Source organism: Hyperolius riggenbachi, chromosome 1 (assembly GCF_040937935.1).
Source record: "Hyperolius riggenbachi isolate aHypRig1 chromosome 1, aHypRig1.pri, whole genome shotgun sequence".
NCBI lineage: Eukaryota > Metazoa > Chordata > Amphibia > Anura > Hyperoliidae > Hyperolius > Hyperolius riggenbachi.
The window spans coordinates 630,852,126-630,873,892 of NC_090646.1; the positions used below are offsets into that span (position 1 = coordinate 630,852,126).

Here is a 21,767-nt window from a genome sequence, read left to right on the forward strand (position 1 = left end):
CTCGGGACTCTGGCCACCGTACAATGAACTAGCCGCAGCGTCTACTAGACGCTGCGCTAGTTCATTTCCCGCAGCCCCGCTCCAGCCTGCATTGTCCTCCTCCGGCAGGCACAGGCAGAGCAGGGCTACGGGAAGATGGCGTCCGGAGGCGGAGCCCTGTACTGGAGACTATTTGTCTCCAGTACAGGGCTCCGCCTCCGGACGCCATCTTGCTTGTATTACTGATTACCTGTGTATGATTCTGGCTATACTCTGACCTTGCTATTGCTCATCGATTCTGTACTTCTGCCTATCTGACCTTAGTTGCTGAACCTCTGCCTGATAACTCACTATTCTTCTGCCTCACGTTCCTGTACTGTATTCGCCTCTCAGTTGCCAAGCCTTGCCTGTCTGACCTCTCTACTCACCAGTGGGCCCTTGCCACTGGTGAGGTGCTCTTTTGATTAAATACCCACCAGCTCCTCTGGAGAGTTTTAGTTTAAGTTATACAGCTCCTGTGACTGATAGTACCTTACCAGCTCCTCTGGTAAGGTCTAGTTAAACTATTCAGTCGCTTGTGCTGATAGTACCTTACCAGCTCCCCTGGTAAGGTTTAGACAAACCTTGTTGTCACTCCTGTTGTTAGTACTTCACCAGCTCCTCTGGTGAGACCCATTATTTATTCTACTGTTGTTGCAGCTAGTACCTACCAGCTCCCCTGGTGAGGTCTAGCACTGTTGTTTCAGATAGTACTCACCAGCCTCTCTGGTGAGATCTATCCATTTATCTACTGTTGCACCAAACACTTTACACCTCTGTTTCTCAGCCGTCTATACTTGCATTATTGGTGATACTGCAGATCACCCCATAATCGGGTATAGAGTCTGTATTAGGCCTGGTGCACACCAAAAACCGCTAGCAGATCCGCAAAACGCTAGCAGATTTTGAAACGCTTTTTCTTATTTTTCTGTAGCGTTTCAGCTAGCGTTTTGCGGTTTTGTGTAGCGGTTTTGGTGTAGTAGATTTCATGTATTGTTACAGTAAAGCTGTTACTGAACAGCTACTGTAACAAAAACGCCTGGCAAACCGCTCTGAAGTGCCGTTTTTCAGAGCGGTTTGCGGTTTTCCTATACTTAACATTGAGGCAGAAACGCATCCGCAATCCAAAATCTGCAGCAGCCCGGGAGTATGCGTTTCTGCAAAACGCCTCCCGCTCTGGTGTGCACCAGCCCATTGAAATACATTACCCTAGCGGATCCGCACCCGCAAGCAGATCGCAAACCGCAGCGGAAACGCTCCGGTGTGCACTAGGCCTTATTGGTGATTCTGCAGATCACACAATAATCAGACGTCTGTGTGCTACACCAATCGTTACACCAAGCTTTCTCATAGGCCCATTCACAAAGTACGTCTTCACCATGTACAGGTATGTCCATTGCAACACCACAACAGATATGCCCAAACCTGCATGATAATTAATGGATAGTGGAGGAGACAGTGCAGGATTATCCACCAGGCAACCTAAACAGGTGTTTGGGGCCTAGTGAGGCCCACCTGCCGCATTCTTTGACCTTTCTTCACTTCAGCTTACCAAAAAGGCCACAAACGGACCCCAAATCTACTACCTTGCCTAGGGCCCCATTACATCTTAATGCACCCCTGGGATGATGATATGCCACACTTTCGCTCCACAAACACCTTCAAAGGACCACCAGAGCAGGTATAGCACATGGGATACAATACCCGCTCTGGCTAGTTCATCGCCGAGTAGGCCGACTCTTTTAGGAGATTTGGGGTCCTCCCTGACCTCCCTACTTGCCTGTACCTCTCTTGACATGCTTTTGGATATGTAATGTATGCCTTTTTATCAGATATTAATTAAAAGTGAAGTTTTATAAGGGATGTGCAAAGCCCCTTTTTTCTATTTCATTGGGACTCTTTTAGGAGCTGTATAAGGTACAGGATGTAGGCAAGAGGCAGGTGATAGGTTCCTGCAATGAGAAGTTATCTGAGAGATGCTTGGTTTACAAACCACTGCTTGGGGAACAGTACCCTACACCTCAGTCTCAGCACTCTGCTTACCTTCCCAGTCCCTTGATTCCTGCAGAACCTCTAGACAGACATTGCAGTCGAAGCTTCTCTAAGGGGTCTGTGCAAGTCGTCAGGTTCTTCTTGGCCTGCATGGCCATATCTCGGTCATGTCTCGCTGTACCCGCCATCTGCAGAACACGGCAGAAAGAAACAGGATGATCTCACCAGAATTATTATTAGTATTATTATACTATTAAAGCAAATCTGAAGCGAAAATAACCTTATGAGATAATGAACTGTATGTGTAGTATGGATAATAAATAGAACATAATACAAGCGTTGCACCGTGTGTTAGAAAAATATGGCAAAACTGATAAGTTCCCTGATTTTCTTTGTGAATGTATGCAATTCATTTTGGAACAGAATTCCTTTATGTTTAACAACAAATGGTATAAACAAGTGTCAGGGGCGGCCATGGGGACCTCAGTGGCCCCAACTTATTCTAACCTTTTCCTGTCAGTTTGGGAAGATGACACAAATTCTAGACAAATTGAGGTTATGGCGTCAATATGGGGATGAAGTCCTTGTAGTCAGGGCTGTGGAGTCAGAGTTGGAGTCGGAGTCGAGGAGTCGGAGCAATTTTGGGTACCCGGAGTCGGAGTTGGGGTCGGAGTCGGTGATTTCATAGACTGAGGAGTCGGAGTCGGGAGTAGGAGTCGGATAATTTTGTACAAAATCCACAACCTTGGTAAGTATTAGACTAAGGAGTCGGAGCCAGTTTGGGTTCCTGGAGTCGGAGTCTGAGTCGGTGGTTTCATAAACTGAGGAGTCGGAGTCGGAAGATTTTTGTACCGACTCCACAGCCCTGCTCATAGTCTGGGATGGTGGCAGTGAGGAGTTCACTCAATTTATGGAGTGGATTAATTCCAACCAAATTAATACGAGGTTCACATCTCACGTTGGTGATAGGGAGGTTGAATACCTGGACCTCAAGGTGATGACTGAGAACCAGGCGGTGACTACCAAAGGGTTTAGGAAGGAAACCGCCACTAACAGTTTGCTCCATTCGGCTAGCTACCATCCCAGACATGTCAAGGACACCATCCCGTATGGCCAATTTTTGCTTCTCAAAAGGAATAAAAAGAATGCGGTTGATTTTGAGACTTAAAGGGCCCATACACCTGACGATTTTCCCACCGATATACAGCAGATTCGATCAATGTGATCGAATCTGATGTGAAATCGTTGCGCAAACGCTGACAGAACAAACGATTTCCGTCCGAAATCAATCGTTCCCGTCGATTGGTCCGTGTGGAAGATTTTGCTAAATCGCCGGCATGTTGGGAGTGCGTCGATAGCGGCATTCGAATGTCCGACGACCGGCGCTAACGGCAATACAATTCCATGACCCGGCCGGTGCGAGTCCCCGCTGTCACCGCTGCTCCTTCTCTGCTGGGTTTCCGGACCGGCTGGCTTCACTTACTTCCTGTCCCGACAGGAAGTTTAAACAGTAGAGCGCCCTCTACTGTTTAAACTTCCCCAGACAGGAAGAAGTGAAGCCAGCCGGAAACTGGAACCCAGCGGAGAAGGAGCAGCGGTGACAGCGGGGACTCGCGCCGGGCAGATCAGGTAATGTATAGCTGGCGGGGGGCGGTGGCAGCGGCAGCTTCACAGATGGTGAATCGATTTCATGCAGTAAAGGCAGCCATACGATCCCTCTCTGATCAGATTCGATCAGAGAGGAATCTATCTGTTGGTCGATCTGATGTCAAATCGACCAGTGTATGGCCACCTTTAGGCTGGAGAATTATGTGAACGCTTAAAGAGTAGAGGGTATGAGTTAGAAGCAGTTCTTAGAGCCCTGGATAGAGCCCCTGAGGTTCCTAGGGGCTACCTGCATATAGATGGGGTAGGAGGTGAGGGTGACAGGCCCCACGTGCCCTGAAGAGGCGTAAAACTCACATGAAACAGCTGTAGACAGTAGGGGCTTTCTTCTCTACCTGTTCTTTGTGGCTTCAATAAAGGAAGACTTTGCTTGCAGAGTGCCGGAGCCCATGCTTCTTCTTTTGCATAATAAATAGAACATTAGTAGCAAAGAAAAAAGTCTCATGTTGTTTTCCAGTACAGGAAGAGTAAAGCTAGCTGTACATCAGGCGAACTGGCGGCCGATCAGCCATCCGATTTCGGGCCAAAATTGGTCGCATTAGTCGAGTGGACATGCTGCAAGATGTAGGGTTGACTTGTTTGATCGGGTGCAGTAACGGCGAGCGATATTGGGACGAGTGACGAACCCACCGGCGCTGTTACCGCAATGTGTGTGCGTGCAAGTAATGTACTGTATATGTGCTGTAATGAGCATTTATACATTACCCGTCCTGCGTCGCAGTGTCCGTCTGTCTTCCGCCTGTCTTCCATTACCCGCATACACATCCTCCCGTCCCCGCCGGCGACCACTTCCAGTTTCGCCGGCAGGACCCGACAGGCATGGGAACGCGAGTGATTCTTCGCGTTCCCAGCCACAATATCGCCCCCTATGCTGCTATTGCGGCCTCTCGCGTTCCCATGCCGGCAAAACCGGAAGTGGTTGCCAGCAGGGACGGGAGGATCACAGAGACACGGCGAGGGTACCGATCAGCTGCAGGGGGCTGAGGGAAGCCCCAGGTGAGTAAAGCTCATTTTTTTTGGGGACACTTAAGTGCCTCTTTAAATAGTGCTGGCAGATTTTACACAGTGTTTTCTGTTTAGCACTAAATCATGTACCTTGGCTCTATTTGGAGATTTCATTCAATAATTGTTTATTCTTGACCAGGCCAGGGGACTTTGTTCCGTTATTGATTAATAAGCTTGGTTAAACATTGTGTGATATTAAAAATACAGGTAACCAAAACCTACAGAGAACAGAAGCCTGCAGTTCCACAGAGCATGGCCTGTCAGGCACTGAGATGTCACATGACTACAACAGGCGCAATAAACCCAATACCTTTATAACTGCTGCACACCTGTTACCCACTATTTACTGCTGTCTAGTCCAACAACCTGTGACATCACCCTGCCACACACACACACACATGATCTATGAATAGGGGTTGGAGGAGAAGTGGGTTAGCACCCACCAAAGGCTACTCTACAGGGGGCATTGGAAAGCTGCAAGACATCTGGAATATACTATGCTGTGCACTGCATACCACCTTAAACAGATTTTCACTACTACCTCCTGTACACTAGAGGGCGCCACAGGACTTAGCGTGGGCAGCCTGTGCCCAGAAACGGCCCAGTCTGTAGGTACTATAGCAAACCTTAAGCCTCAACCAGAAAATATTTGTAAAATCTGCTTTTTATTGAATGATTGTGAAGTGCCACATCTTTGTTTTCCAAATGTAAGCTGTAATTTAATACCATTATTAGTACATATCAAATTCAGGATTTTGTTCAGCACCATTTCAGCACCGGACAGCAGGACGCTGGAAGGAGGAAGAATCAGAGTTGAATGAAGCGCACCCCATCCTGCGGTTCAGTGCTGAATGTGTGTGTTTGGGTACCAACCCACTTGGTCCTGAATTCAAACACCAACACTAATCATTGCTCTCCAGGTATATTGTCTTTTATAGGTGTTATCACCCTAGGTATCTGCACTGTCACCGAAACTGGCCTGTTTCCACTACAGGCAGATTGGATGCAGAATGGATGCAGAAAAACTGACTCCAATGAATGCCTATGGGAAAATCTGCATCAGAAAAATTGCGTTTAGTGGAAACAGGCCCATAGGCTTTCATTGGAGTTTTTCTGCATCCATTCTGCATCCAATCTGCCTGTAGTAGAAACAGGCCCTAAGTCCTCTGGCACTCATAAAAGAATACGCCCCAAAAAATACTGAGAGGACATAACAGAGCCACTGTTGAATGATGTAAGGGTTTTCCTCACAATGCATTGGGAAACTTTATTAATTGTAACTTAAACATGTTCCTAAAGTTGGAGAGCAATTGAATTTAACCATCAATACCAATGTGACTTGTGCTATATTCACATTATGCTGTTTGCATAACGGTATAACAGTATGCTTAACCTCATAGAAATGCGCTGCAATGACTCAACAATTGGTGACAATTCCCTGCCTGTCAGCTGCTCTCCTGCACTGGCCAGGTGCAAAGCAGCGCTTGGAACCAGCGCAGTACAGGCGTCCCCCCCAGGAGTAAGATCTGTGCGTGACCACACCGTGCTCAGACTCGACATGTCGCATTCCTACGCCGCCCCGTAATGCCACCGCGTGTCAACGCTTGACAGGCATGGTATTACAACCGATGCAATTCAGCTGCATTTAAATACCTCCCGAAATGCACTGGCGGGCGGCAGACATGAGGCTGAACTGCTTGGAAAGCGCGGAGTTCAGCCGTCCGTCTGAAAAGGGCCTAAGAGCAGCAAATAGTATCGCTGTCAATGCCCCTTGATTTTTGGATTCGCAAATATTAGCCCCTTTCTCCCCAGAAACAATTTTATGGAAGGTGTTACATTGCTATGTCTAATCAGAAAATAAATGCATTTGCTTTTTACCCATATTTGCAGAATTCTCCTCTGGACACACCACTTTCCTCCCACATACCAATTAAAACCACATAACGACCGCCTAACGCCGATAGGCGGCGGCTGGTCGTTTGTGGTTTTACATGGCGGCCGTTCCATGTCAGTTAACGGAGGGTGTCTCCGTGAACAGCCTGCGAGGCTAAATGTAAACACGCGGGGCAGAAATCCCTGGTGTTTACATCATACGGCAGCGCCGTAAAGGAGATCGGCGATCCTCGGCCTCTGATTGGCCGGGGATCGCCGGCATCTGATAGGCTGAAGCCTATCAGAGGCGGCGCAGGACGGATCGCCGTTCTGTGCCGCCCATACGAAGGAGGGGAGGGAGGGAAGGACAGGGAGGCTGGGAATCTTTGAGGAGAACTCCCCCCCGCTCGGCCACACAGAGCGGCGGCGATCAGACCCCCCAGCAGGACATCCCCCTAGTGGGGAAAAAAGTATGGAAGTCTGATCGCCCTGCGTGCCTGCAGATCTGTGCTGTGGGCTGGAGAGCCCACGCAGCACAGATCAGCGATAAACAGCCCGGTCCTTAAGTGGTTAACCTAGAAGGTCAATTAGCTTCCTCCTAAATTGGCCTGAGACTGTGGTAAGGATAAGATTATGATCTCCCCCTGAGGGACAAAGGAAGCTGCATATTATATTGTAACTCAGGGTCCTGCCACACTGTACAGGTTGCGATACGATGTGATCGCAACACAACGCTGCTGAAAAGTCGCACTACGCGCTATACGTGTGGCGCGCAGTGGCGTAGCTAAGGGCCCTGATGCAAGTTTTATATTGACCCCCCCCAGCACTCTATACATAATAATTGATACAGCACACCTAAACCTGCCAAAGACAACCACAGTGTCAGAGGTGCAAGAAGGGGATGGGGAACAGCTTGTTCATGAAACTACTAAGACAAGCACCTATAGAAGTGATTATTACCAGCACAGGACCAATAAAGAGCTACTACTGCAGTTGAGGGAGGGCCCCTCAGGGCCCCGGGGCGGATGCAACCTCTGCACCCTCTACTGCTATGCCACTGACGGCGCGTCTATACAGTGAATGACAGTGAAACATACATACATAATGAAATGGGCGTACTGTGGAAGGGACCTTCACTTGGTAAAAAGATTGATCCCTCTCTGATCGGAATCTGATCTGAAAGGGATCAATTCCTTCCACACATTGATCATGCTAAAATTTAATGAAGATCAACCAAACCGTTGTTCCCGTCCTGCCCCCAAACAAGCAAGATTTTCCAGTTCTGTCCTCTAGATGACATTCAGGCAAAAACTAACATAATTATGATTGTTCGGACATGTTGGTGCATAGACTTCTGGCAGACTCAACCAGAGTGAAAATCTACAAGTCTGTGGTGGTCTGAGTGTATTAAGTGATAAAGATGCTAATCCTGTATTCAGAACTTTCAAAACTTTTTCTGCTGTTATGGTTGGGAGTTATCACATACCTTAGGAGCACTGGCCCTTTAATTGCCATTGCCATCGGCTGGCAAAATAGTTGCATGTTGGGGGGGATCTTTTTATCTATAATATATTCCTCCTCTTCCCTTTATTTCCCCCTCCTTCTAATGACTTAAAGAGAACCTGTACTGAGTAAAAATACTTAAAATAAACACATGAGGTGACTTCAAATGAACAGTACAACAGTTACCTTGCCATCAGTCCCTCTCAGAAGCTCACCATTTTCTTCTGACAATGATCCCTTCCAGTTCTGACAATATTTTGTCAGATCTGAAATATATCAGTTGCTGTCAGTAAAATATCAGTTGCTGTCAGTTATAGCTGAGAGGAAAACTGATGTACCAGGTAATGTCCATGTTTCCCTATGGCTCAAGTGGGCGATGTTACAGTTTAACTGTGTGCTGACCAGAAAGCTGTTATGGGTAATGGCCATTTTCAAAATGGAGGACAGAAAATTACCTTGATCACAGTGAACAAACAGGACGCGGGACAGGAGAAAGACACTGAGGAGTAGACTAAATGGAAGGTAAGTATGACTTGTGTATGCTTATTTTGACTTTTAATTTTCAGTTCAGGTTTTCTTTAAGACAGAGCACTTCCTAGTATAGACCTCAGTGGGAGTGTCTGATGACTCTGGGAGGAGGGCGGGAAACAAATACACAATTAGCAAGAGGAGAAAAAAGAGTGAGGGAGGAAGTGATAGCTTCATTCAAGGAAACCAACATGGAAACTGTCTAGAATAGGATTCTCTGCTTTTCCTTTATAAAATTCACAGAAATCATAACGTGGACAGTGCAATAAAGCTGTTATGTAAGTAGAACTAGTATTTTATTTCTAGGTTAGCATGGGTGTCACTTGTTCTTTAAAGTCCCGCCTTGTGTGTCAGGGCTATATACAGAAATTACACTCATATTAAAAGGTTTGTATATGTGTTACAAGTATTCAAAAATTACTGTGTGTGAGGCCTAGTTCACACTAAAAATCCTAAGTTCAATCGCATGCACTAAGCGATTTTCATAGCTATTTTAGTAAGCGATTCCTGGAATTTTTAGAGTGATTTGCAGTTTTTGCAAGTGTGTTTGTATGTTTTCCATTTTGAAATTTTGTGTGTGCAAACAGGAAGTGCACTCTGACCCGGAACTGAATGTCTTTTAAAGAAAATTTGCTTGAAAAACGCTCACAATATCGATATTCAAAGCGTGATATAAAAAAACCCCCTCAAAACACTCAAGTGAGATCTATATGTCTAGATGGTTGGATAGATAGACAGGTAGATATAGGTGCACATTAACAGTACAATATTTTCATCAGATATGATCTTTCAATGCAGTTTTTATGATCAAATTGTAGAGAAAACTGTGCAGTGTTTAGTGAAAATAGATGTGAAACGATTCTTTTGTCGATTGGAACTGAAAATTCCATCATTCCAAAAGTTGTATTTTTTACGATTGTATCTGAAGAGAGAAGATGCGCTAAACAACCTTACGATTACTTACAAGAATAAAAAGTGCATCGAAAGATCGCATTTGATGAAAAAATTGTACCATTAATGGGCACCGGTCGAATCGATTATTTCCGACAGGTCCAATCTGATTTCCAAAGAATTTTGAATAAAAATTAAAATTGATCAGAAATTTGATCGGACTTGTCGGAAATGACTGATTCGCCCGTCAATCCGACGGAAAATTGCATTGTGTGTACCAGGCATTAGACAGGCAGAATTCCTATCGATCTGTAGATAATTAGATAAACATATTTCAACAGATAAATAGATTAGATGACAAAGACAGACAGAAACACAAATGGATGGATAGACAGTGAGATATAGGTGCCCATTAATGGTACAATATTTTCATCAGATGCGATCTTTCAATGCAGTTTTATGATTGAACTGTACAGAAAACAGCGCAGTGTTTGGTGAAAATCGATGTAACACGATTGGGAACTGAAAATTCCATTGATGCGAAAGCTGGATTTTACAATTGTATCTGAAGAGAGAAGATACCCTAATCGACCTTACGATTACTTTCAATCATAAAAAGTGCATCGTAAGATTGCATTTGATGAAAAAATGGTACCATTAATGGGCATTAATAGATTATTTCCGACAGGACCAATCGTATTTCCAAACAATTTTGGATAGGAAATGATCGGAAAATCGATCAGAAATTAGTTTGGACCTGTCAGAAATAATTGATTTGACTGTCAATCTGAAGTAAAATTGCATCGTGTGTACCCGGCATTAGACAGGCAGAATTCCTAATGATCTATAGATAAATAATAGATAAACATATTTCAACAGATAGAATAGATGACAAAGATAGACAGATAGACACACAGATGGATGGATAGACAGGCAGATCATTTTTTAGCAACATAAATGCAGTTTACAGAGTCTATGCGTTGCTCACTGTACTTTATATAGTGATAGTCATTTAAAGTCATATAAAGGACTGAATGTCAGCTGTGCATTATCAATGATAAAGAATTGCAGATGAATCTCTATCACATGGATGATACTACCTTAGGCTCGGGATGGGGATCCTCCTAGTAGCAGCCAGTACCGAAACTATGGACGCAGCTTTCATTCAACAGGTGGAGAGAGACTTTCCCCTTACTTAGAGTTTCCTCCCCGCTCACTGGTGGACGCCAGAGCACGGCTGACGCTGATTGGTGGGAGCCGCTGTCAGTCACGTGTGATTCCGCATAGCCTGTGTTCGGTCTTGGAGCCTAGAGATAAACACAGTTCGATTGCCATGGAGACGGCTTCAGCTGAGCAGCAGGCCGCTTACACACATTGTGCACGGGGATTGGCTAGAAGTCTCCACCCCTAAAGCATTGTCACTACTGAGAGCATTAACCCTGTGCCTGCCAGCATGGCCTGACAAGCATACGTCAGAAGATAACCTGCACTGTGCATAGATTATTGGCCATTTCTGATGAAATGGATGTGTTGAGAGCAGAGAATGATTAAAAATTGCTGCTGGGTTTATACTTCTCAGTAGTGGAGATTACCCTTCACTTCTCTATAGGGGGGAAAACATAGCTCCCAACTGTCCCTCTTTCGGAGGGACAGTCCCTCTTTGGGATCCCTGTCCCTCTGTCCCTCTTTACTCCTCATTTGTCCCTCTTTCAGGGCTTTTGTCCCTTTTTCTATGTAAATATATATATATTTCTCTACTAAAAAATGTTTTTGATTGACTCTAAACTTTATTCCCATCCTTTAAATTGATATTTTACTAATTTTAAAATGTTAATATGAAGAAAAATGAACCAAGATAGAAAGGACTAGTGTGGTTTGAATTATAAAACAACATATTTTTCTTATGAAATCTCTATGGTATGCGTCTCTAGGGGTGTGATGGGGTTGGGATCAGGGGTGTGGCATGGGCGTGGCTTAAGTGACCCTCTTTCTCATCTCAAAAAAATGGGAGGTATGGGAAACAATGCAATGCAATTTTTTGGGGGCTTTCCACAAAAAAAACAAAAACAAACCACTCCTGTTATTTTATAATGTCATATTTAAAAAAGGAGTTCCAGTCACCCTTAAAGAGGAACTTTAATCAAGGACTGAAATTTCATTCCAATCAGTAGCTGATGCCCCCTTTTCACGCAGAGGAAATCTTCACCTTTTCTGGAATAGATCATCAGGGCAGTGGCGTTCAATAATAGGGCGGCAGGGGGCGCCCCGCTCCGGGTGTCAGGCGCCCCAGGGGGTGTCATCAAGGCCTCCCACAGAGGGGGAAGCAACACAGAATGGAGGGGTGGTGGGGAAAGCGGCGGGGAGGGGGGACGGACCCCCCACCTCCTTCACCTGGGTCCCCTCCCTCTGGTGCTTCCCCCCTCCTAATTAGTAGCAGCTTTAGATATGCGGGCAGGAGCGGGCGGAGAGGACTTACTCACCTGCTTCCTGCGTTCCAGGCGATGGCGCACAGCGTCATCATCACGTGACGCTGCTCTCCGCCTTCTCCACCGCCCACTGTGCTTCCTGATTAGCGGAAGCGCAGTGAGTGACAGAGAAGTCGGAGACCAGCGTCACGTGACGATGACGTGTGCGCCATCTCCAGGAAGCAGGTAAGTCCTCTCCGCCCGCTCCTGCCCACTTATCTAAAGCTGCTGCTAATTAGGAGGGGGGAAGCGCAAGAAGGAGGGGACCCAGGTGAGGGAGGTGGGGTCTGGCCCCCCTCCCCGCCACCCCTCCTTCCAAGCTTCCCCCATACCGGGGGCAACTATACTACTGGGGCAACTATACTAGCTATTCTGGGGGCAACTATACTAGCTATACTGGGGGCAACTAAACTAGCTATACTGGGGGCAACTATACTGGGGAGTGTGGGCAACTATACTGGGGGCAACTATACTAGCTATTGTTGGGGCAACTAAACTAGCTATGCTGGGGGCAACTAAACTAGCTATACTGGGGCAGCTAAACTAGCTGTACTGGGGGCAGCTAAACTAGCTATACTGGGGGCAGCTAAACTAGCTATACTGGGGGCAGCTAAACTATCTATACTGGGGGCAGCTAAACTAGCTATACTGGGGCAACTAAACTAGCTATACTGGGGGCAACTATACTACTGGGGAGTGGGGGCAACTATACTGGGGGCAACTATACTAGCTATTGTTGGGGCAACTAAACTAGCTATACTGGGGGCAACTAAACTAGCTATACTGGGGGCAACTAAACTAGCTATACTGGGAGCAACTAAACTAGCTATACTGGGGGCAACTAAACTAGCTATTCTGGGGGCAACTAAACTAGGGGCAACTAAACTAGCTAGCTATACTGGGGGCAGCTATACTAGCTATACTGGGGGCAACTATACTAGCTATACTGGGGGCAACTATACTAGCTAATACTTTAAATTACAGTTAGCTCCGCCCTCATCTAATCATGATCACGCCCATTTTTCGCTGCGCACGCTGCAGGTTGTGGCCACGCCCAATTTTTTATTTATTTTTTTATTTTTGGGGGGGGGTGTCTTTTAATACCCAGCACCGGGTGCCAAATGCCCTAGGCACGCCACTGCATCAGGGGGCTCTGTACGTCAGGGCCATGGTCATGACAGTTTGCTGTCTGTGAACCTCATTGCATTGTGGGAAATAACAGATTTTTTTTCAACTGCCAAGCAACCAGTATCTCCCTTTGTGCATAGAACTTTCAGTAACGAACATTCCGTACAGATCAGGCTTCACTGTGAATATTATATAAACAACAAGCTTTTCTGCCAGGCTCAAGGTGGCCACACACCATACAATTTTTTAAATATCTGTTCAATTTAGGAATTGCAATCAATTTTTCTGACTGATTGTAACATTTCAAAAATATGACCAATGTACCACACACCTATGTTCAATTTTTTCCTCAATTATGATAAAAATGATTGGAAACTCATAGAAAATTGCTAGTGTGTGTATATTAATAAATTAACAATCCAGCACACACCATACAATCTTTAGTAGAGATTGAAGAGAAATATCTGGCATTCCGGATCCATTTAAATCGAAAAAAACGGGAAATCCTATCGGATTTTTCAGTCGAATGAAAAAAAAGCTTTCGATTTTTTCGAGAGATACGATCGTTTTTATCGAATTACTGTAAAATCGGATCATTTTATTGTATCGTGTGTGGCCACCTTCAGTCTGATGCAGGAGAGAGATAGATAGATAGATAGATAGAGAGAGAGAGAGAGAGAGAGAGAGAGAGAGAGCGCCTGTGTATTCTTGTATTCTTTTATGAGTGCCAGAGGACTTAGGGCCTGTTTCTACTACAGGCAGATTGGATGCAGAATGGATGCAGAAAAACTGACTCCAATTAATGTCTATGGGCCTGTTTCCACTAAACGCGATTTTTCTGATGCAGATTTTCCCATAGGCATTCATTGGAGTCAGTTTTTCTGCATCCATTCTGCATCCAATCTGCCTGTAGTGAAAACAAGCCCTTAGTTTCGGTGACAGTGCAGATACCTAGGGTGATAACACCTATAAAAGACAATATACCTGGAGAGCAATGGTTAGTGTTGGTGTTTGAATTCAGGACCAAGTGGGTTGGTACCCGAACACACGCATTCAGCACTGAACAGCAGGATGGGGTGCGCTTCATTTAACTCCGATTCTTCCTCCTTCCAGCGTCCTGCTGTCCGGTGCTGAAATAGTGCTGAACAAAATCCCGAATTTGATATGTACTAATAATGGTATTAAATTGCGGCTTACATTTGGAAAACAAAAATGTGGCACTTCACAAACATTCAATAAAAAGCAGGTTTTACAAATATTTTCTGGTTGAGGCTTAAGGTTCGCTACAGTACCTACAGACTGGGCCGTTTCTGGGCACAGGCTGCCCACGCTAAGACCTGTGGCGCCCTCTAGTGTGCAGGAAGTACATAGGCAAACGCAGGGGGGATTACAGCTGCCCAGAATCCCCCCTCAGACTAGGGTCGGTGCAGTGTCTGGGGACAGGCACAAGTTGAGACACCAGAATATCTGCAGGCATCCTGCAGCTCACAGCACTGTCCCTTTCTTTCCCTGCTACAGTTGGCTTTGTATGGAGCAGCAGCGTGTGTACAGAGCATGGAGCAGCAGCGTGTGTACAGAGCATGGGGCAGCAGCGTGTGTACAGAGCATGGAGCAGCAGCGTGTGTACAGAGCATGGAGCAGCAGCGTGTGTACAGAGCATGGAGCAGCAGCGTGTGTACAGAGCATGGAGCAGCAGCGTGTGTACAGAGCATGGAGCAGCAGCGTGTGTACAGAGCATGGAGCAGCAGCGTGTGTACAGAGCATGGAGCAGCAGTTTATGTACAGAGCATGGAGCAGCAGTGTGTGTACAGAGCATGGAGCAGCAGCGTGTGTACAGAGCATGGAGCAGCAGTTTATGTACAGAGCACGGAGCAGCAGTGTGTGTACAGAGCATGGAGCAGCAGCGTGTGTACAGAGCATGGAGCAGCAGTTTATGTACAGAGCATGGAGCAGCAGTGTGTGTACAGAGCATGGAGCAGCAGTGTGTGTACAGAGCATGGAGCAGCAGTGTGTGTACAGAGCATGGAGCAGCAGTGTGTGTACAGAGCATGGAGCAGCAGTTTATATACAGAGCATGGAGCAGCAGCGTGTGTACAGAGCATGGAGCAGCAGTGTGTGTACAGAGCATGGAGCAGCAGTGTGTGTACAGAGCATGGAACAGCTCTAGGGAAATTAACAGAGTCAGGTATGAGCACAGCCCTGTGCTCCTGCTGGGTGAATGCTTCACCTTCCTCTTCATTACCAATGTCGGCTGTCCTCATTGTTATCTGTATCCAAACTGCTTCTGATCAATCCCGTTGTCGATCGGGAGCAGATCGGACATTTAGGAAATAATTGTAAGATCCTGTCAGTCGGATGGGAAATTGCATTATGTGTACCCAGCATGATGTCATACCATATTATGATACTGTATTGTGCATGGCTGAGGGAGACCTTTAAGGAATCCCCACCTTTAAAATCCTGGGTTTGCCCCTGAGGTAGCAGGGAAAATCTGTTTAAGGTGATATGCAGTGCACAGCATAGAATATTCTAGATGTCTGGCCATGGACTGGCAGAAGTTAGGGGACCCAGTACTAGAGCTGGAGAAGGCTGAGGATGGCGGTGTGGGAGCGATTCGTGCGGATAGGGCTAGACTCGAGGAATCCCCAGGTATGTGTAAATCTTTGACTAATATTCGTCTCTGGTTTCCTTTCAGACAGAGCTAGTCATGACAGAGCTGGAGGCACGCTTTAAGTTAGAGAAGAAATTATGTCATCCTGATTCAAAATTTCTGTGACCTAAATATCTACATCCCCCCCCCCCCCCCTTTAATATTCTGTGGAACTGGTTTAATTCAAGGTCTACTGTTCATCTGAATTTTATGTTTACATAATGTATTATTTGCACTTACCGTGTCCTTTTATTTTGACCTATGTCATTGCACTGTTCATTGTTTCTCTTTTAAAAAAACAATAAAACTGATTGAAAACAAAATACTTCCGGCTCCTAAATATATTTCAAAGTTATTTGATTTTAGGTCTGTTTTTAATAGAGTCAGGCAGACTACATTGTTAATTTTAGGTAACATGGCATTTGCAGAGTAACTATTAATACAATATTTGTGATTGCTTGAAATTTATTTTCCAACATTTTTCTGGTTGTAGACATTTTACATTGTTTCAGTAATGGTTTTCATCACTAGATGGCACAATTTGACAGCAGTAGCTGAGAACACCTACTTGTTTGCTGCCTTGCTCTGATTAGCCAAACCACTGCAACCAGCTGTATGTTATTGTGCAGGTCACCCTTGAGCCATCAAGATAGTTCTGACTTAGGGCCAGTGCACACCAAAAACCTCTAGCGTATCCACAAACGCTAGCGGTTTTTCAGAGTAGGCTAGGCAAGTATGGAGCGATTTTCTAAACATGCCTTGCATTTTTTGGAGCATTTTGTGTAGCGTTTTTTATATTTTGTTACAGTACAGCTGTAACTGAACAGCTACTGTAACAAAAACGCTTGGAAAACCACTCTGATCTAACATGTTTCAGAGCGGTTTTCCACTTTCCTATACTTATCATTGAGGCAGAATCGACCCAGAAAACAGCAAAAAGGCTGCAGGACCCAAGTTTTCGTTTGGGGGAAAAACGAATCGCTCTGGTGTGCACCATCCCATTGAAATACATTAGCCAAGCGGTTTTGAACCGCAAACTGCTCTTGGTGTGCACCAGCCCTTATTGATATCGTTTTAAAATAAAACATGCTACTGTGGATAAAACCCACACATTTTATGTGTCCATGTGTCTCTGCTTTTTCAGTTTTGTTGTTTGTTTACACTATATGATTTATTGCAAACCCTTATTTGCAAAAATAACAGTAATATACCCTCATGACATACATATTTAAAAGTTGAGTGCCTAAGGTAACTATTTATGTATTTTTTTTTAAAGTCACTTTTGTTTGTGGTAACTATGGGAGGGGGGAGGTAAGGGGTTAATTAATGGGGGATGTATTTGTTTTTCGTTCATTTCATGTATGTAGGTGTCTTTTAACTTTTTGGCCACTAGATGTCCCCCCCCACTGTATTACTGTATACTGTGAACAGCGCACAGGGAGTGTTGTGTACATATGTTTACTTTCACTTTGTCAATGACCACCGACATCTCTTTGATGCCAGAGATCATTGATTATGGGCACTTTGATTGGCTTTGGGAACACATGTTACCATTCACCGATGAATGTACTAAGGGGCAATGAGAATTGGGCTTTCGCAGTGAGGTACTTATATCTACACCCCTGGAGCTAAGATGAAGTCTAAAAGGGCATAGATATACTGGTGCCGGCGCAAAAAGTGGGTAAAATCTTAATATAGTCCCATAACACCATTTCCACATGAAAAAAAAATCTTCATTTTTTTCTAAACAGTTGGCAGTGTTTTCCCACACTCACTATTCTCGATGCAGCAGACCGGAACACAGCGGGGACTTCACAAAATACCGCAGTGAAATCCCATGAACTATGTCCCTGGGTGCTTCTCCGCCTCCCTGCTGATCCGGGGCATGGCACTAATTATAACTTACTGTTTGAAGTTACCATAATTAGGGCAGCGTTCTGCACTGAGTCAGCATTCTCATTGAGAATAATGAAGAGGAAAAAAATGAAATCTTCAATTAGACACACGGAAATCAGGCATTCAGGGTCAAATTAAAAAAATAAATAAAAGCTGAAACAACCACAGCTGGGATTGGAAGAAGTTAAACTTGATGGAGAAGTTTCTCTTTTCAACCCCAGTTAATTATTAATTAATAACAAATTAAGATTTTGCTGAGTAGCACATACAGAGCCTGCTGTTATTTACAGATGAACTGTAGTAAAAATAACATCATAAATACGGAGGGGGGGGGGGGGGCATCTTGCTACGGGGGGGGGGGGGGGGGGACACAGCCCAGCACGCCACACATGGGATCTGGCTGCCTGACCTACCCAAATGCCCCCCCCAGCATGCAAATTCGCCTGGTCCTTAAGTGGGGTTAGGCAGCTGGTCCCACAAGGGTTAAGCATCACTAGTTTGCATACAAGAGAGTAGTATGTAGCTATAGGAAATGTCTCTAATGCTCAAACTAGAAAAATGACTGTAAAATGGGTATCTTGAATAATTTACTACATTCTACAATATGTCACTACAGTGTCTCTTTAATGGCACATTGTCATTTCTGCTTTTCTATTAAAGATTAAAGGTATAATTGTAGGTTTCTAAGTAGCCTGCGGGCACTGAGCAACTGTCAGAACGAGATGATAATAATAATAAACAGCAGCAACAACAACATCAACAACTAAACATTTGTAAAGCGCTTTTCTCCCATAGGACCCAAAGCAAATAACAACATTAAAGTGGATCCGAGATGAAAAACTAACTATAACAAGTAACTTGTCTATATATCTTATCCAAGGTTTAGATAGTTTACACAGCAAATTTAGCTGCAAACAGCTTCAACAGTATATGATTATTTCTTCCTGTGATACAATGACAGCAGCCATGTTGTTTGTAAACATTACACAGAGGCAGGCTTATCTGTATCTTGAGCAAAAAAAACTAATCCCCTCTCCTCCTCCCTCCTCCCCTCTGCCTCTGAAATCTCTGGCTAGTAATACCTCCCCCTCCTCCTGCCCAGACTGAGCTCCCATGAGCCCTTGCTACTGTCTGAAAATGCCTTGGCTCTCTCAAAACCTGTGGGCGTGGCTTGTTTAGTTTATAGGGAATTAGAGTATTAAGACAAAAACAAAAAAGTATTTGGCTTGAGGAATGCCCTATAAACAATAGGAAAGGAACACAATTATGCAATGGGTAAAAGTTCATCTCGGATCCACTTTAATCTAGAACGCAGGTTGGTAACAGTTCATATTTTAGCAGCTGATAGGCACCTCCTTATTACATTTATATACTGAAATAGAGCTTTCAAAAATCTAAAAATGCACAAAAATAAAAATTAAAAACATATGCGTTATAACTTAGTATTACTGTAACACGTCTATTGTTTGAACACAATATTTTATAATCTGAAATTCCCCTTTTAACGAGGTAATGAACAGTATTGATAAGGGATGGTCAGTGAGATGCGAGTAACTCTGGGTCGAGGTAGAATTATGAAAATTTTGCATGCCAATGGACCAATTGAATTCCACCTTGGCATGGACTTGATTGGTCCTTTTTCAAGCTTCATAAATTTGAATAACAAATATACCTAATCTCGCATCAATTTGGATTTATTTGCATCTCATTGACTATCCCAATGAGTCGCAATCCCATATTTTTGATGTGTAAAGTGTTGTAACTCTTAACAACCATTTAGCTTTCAAGTTCTTGAACAGTTGTTGTTTTTTCCTCTTTTTTCAATGGTTCTTTGTTTAAGCCTTCAGATCACCTGCTTATCCTGAAGATTAGCTATATTGTGAAGATTAGTTTTTAGCAGTTGTATAATGTTACTGCCTAGCACCTTACTTTCTTCTTTGGTCCTTCTTCCAAAAGCATGAATTATCTTAAAAGATAAAAATGGAAAAGGCACTGTGGAGTCTTAAATCTAGAGTTGTGTTAGCTCTGTTTTTGTTTTCTTGAGGAACATAATTTTCTAAGAAGAGCCCTTAGCAAAGCCACAGTGATGTAGACAATGCCAATAAGACAGACCGAGATGAGGAGGATGACGTCCAGCAACCAGTGCTGGTACCACGCCTGTTGGTAAGAATAAGGACGCAGATGGCCGCCACCACCTGATTCGATAATGTGCTCCACCCATCTCAGTAACATCTGGTCCGGAGGAAGTGGCTGGGACCGTCGAATAGCTCGCAGCTTCATTGCTGATGTCTTGTAGCTGTAAATTCATAAGGAGATGGAGTCAGGCCCGAGCTCAAATCCCAACAACAATTTCAAGCAGATCTGAACTTTAGCCAAACTGAAGTGAGAGGGATACGTACGTATTTATTTTCCTTTAAAGTGAACCTCCAGACTAAAAATCGACTCAGCAGCACTGAAAAGGCTTTGTGTTTCTTTAACAGTTTCACAGCATCAGAACTTTGTTTCTCTTATACAAGCCTCATTTTTAGATGCACAGAAGAAAACTGCCCGGGCATTTTTCCCCTGATGCTGTGCAAAGCATGATGGGATTTCTGATGTTGTTGCTCTCATTCTGCTGTTTTGGTGCAAATTTTTTTTTCTTACATTTTGAATTTGACATTTGAAGCCTAGCGTGTGCAGCTGGGAGGGGTTATCAGGACACAGGACAGTTGGAACTGTGTCTCCTGCTCCCTGTCACCTCCTTTCAACCAAAAAGATGGCTGCCCCCATGACATAGATGGCAGCCCCCGTGAATCAAAAACATGTGCCTGTTGTTTTAAAATAGGTAATATAATCTCTTACCCACCCTATCTATTCTAATTAACATAACTAATGTAACTTAATGACAGTATGTTTGTTTAGGCTGAAGTTCCCCTTTAAGCAATACCAGTTACCTGGCTGTCCTGCTGATCCTCTGCCTCTTGCAGCCAAAGAGATGAGCAGGGCTGCCAGGCAACTGGTATTGTATAAAAGGAAACAAATATGGCAGCCTCCATATCTATTTCACTTCAGGTTTCCTTTAAAGCCCAGTTCCAGGGGGAAAATATTTTTGGTTTGGATGGTGTTCTAAGGCAGGGGTATCAAACTCAAATACAAAGTGGGCCGAAATTGTACACTGGGACCTAGCTGCGGGCCAACCTCAATGTCTACTGGCCACCTTCCTCCATTATAAAGTTCTCTGGTGTCTAGTAGTGGTCCTCCCTCCCCTATACAGTTACCTGGTGTCTAGAGGCCCCCACGCTACCCTATACAGTTCCCTAGTGTTTAGTGCTTTCCCCCCCTACCTCCCCCATATGGCTTCCCTGGTGTTCTAGGGCTTTGCCTCCAATATAGCTTCCCTGGTGGTCTAGAGTGGGAAAAACATAATGCAAAGTGGAAAAACCACTTGAGGGCCAAATTGAATGGCTCTGAGGGTCAAATTTGGCCCGCAGGCCGGAGTTTGACATGTATGTTCTAAGGGATTAAAACCTCATTTTTATTTGTATTGCGGTCCAGTGTCCCGATCATGGAGAATTTTCATTACTTCTTGGCCAGACAGGAAGTAAAAAAATCTCTCCTAGAATGACAGAGAAAGTAAAAAATGTAACTTGCTTTTGCATGGAGTGGGGATAGTTAGAATACCTGGCTAGGTTTTTTAAGGTTGTCCCTAGTTTCCTATCCTGGGAGATTTTTCATATTAAAGCCTAACCCCCTTAAAGGGAACCAGAGACGAAGCACCCTCATGTATTTTTCCCTATATATCAATGGGAACATGACAGTAAACACCTACTGTGCTCTTTGTTTCATTTTTCACTGCACAGTCTGCCTGTTATCAGCTCTGATAGGAGTCCCCAACTGAGCATTCAGTCTGGCTTTGCTCAGGAATCATTATAGTCAGTGCCGTCACTGGCTCTGCTTTCCTGCTATGAGGACACATAGCAGGAAAGCAGAGCCATAAGAGGGCAGGTTTGGGCTTGAAAAGACATCACAGAAGACTAACTCAGCTATAATCATTCCTGAGCAAAGCCAGACTAAATGCTCAGTCTGCAATTCTTATCAGAGCTGATAACAGGCAGACCATGCAGTGAAAAATGAAACAGAGAGCAGGGTAGATGTTTTCTCTAATGTTCCCACTG

General features: G+C 44.5%; 2 protein-coding genes across 3 annotated transcripts in view; both read right to left on the reverse strand.

The window, feature by feature from the left end:
* The window catches only part of CAPSL (calcyphosine like), a 37,027-nt gene extending 26,105 nt beyond the window's left edge, over positions 1 to 10,922 (reverse strand). The window contains exons 1-2 of one of the 2 annotated variants that reach the window (XM_068271843.1): positions 10,575 to 10,922; positions 2,062 to 2,198 (exon numbers count right to left, since the gene is read on the reverse strand). In XM_068271843.1, the coding sequence (XP_068127944.1) occupies positions 2,062 to 2,198 (137 nt within the window). In that variant the 5' untranslated portion in view covers positions 10,575 to 10,922. The remainder of the gene's footprint in view (positions 1 to 2,061; positions 2,199 to 10,574) is intronic. The other variant, XM_068271842.1, reaches the window with a different exon arrangement.
* A 5,147-nt stretch (positions 10,923 to 16,069) lies between these two features.
* Positions 16,070 to 21,767, reverse strand: part of LOC137529577 (UDP-glucuronosyltransferase 3A1-like) — a 30,820-nt gene continuing 25,122 nt past the window's right edge. Inside the window, exon 7 of the mRNA XM_068251238.1 lies at positions 16,070 to 19,909. Coding sequence (XP_068107339.1) covers positions 19,633 to 19,909 — 277 coding nt within the window. The 3' untranslated portion in view covers positions 16,070 to 19,632. The remainder of the gene's footprint in view (positions 19,910 to 21,767) is intronic.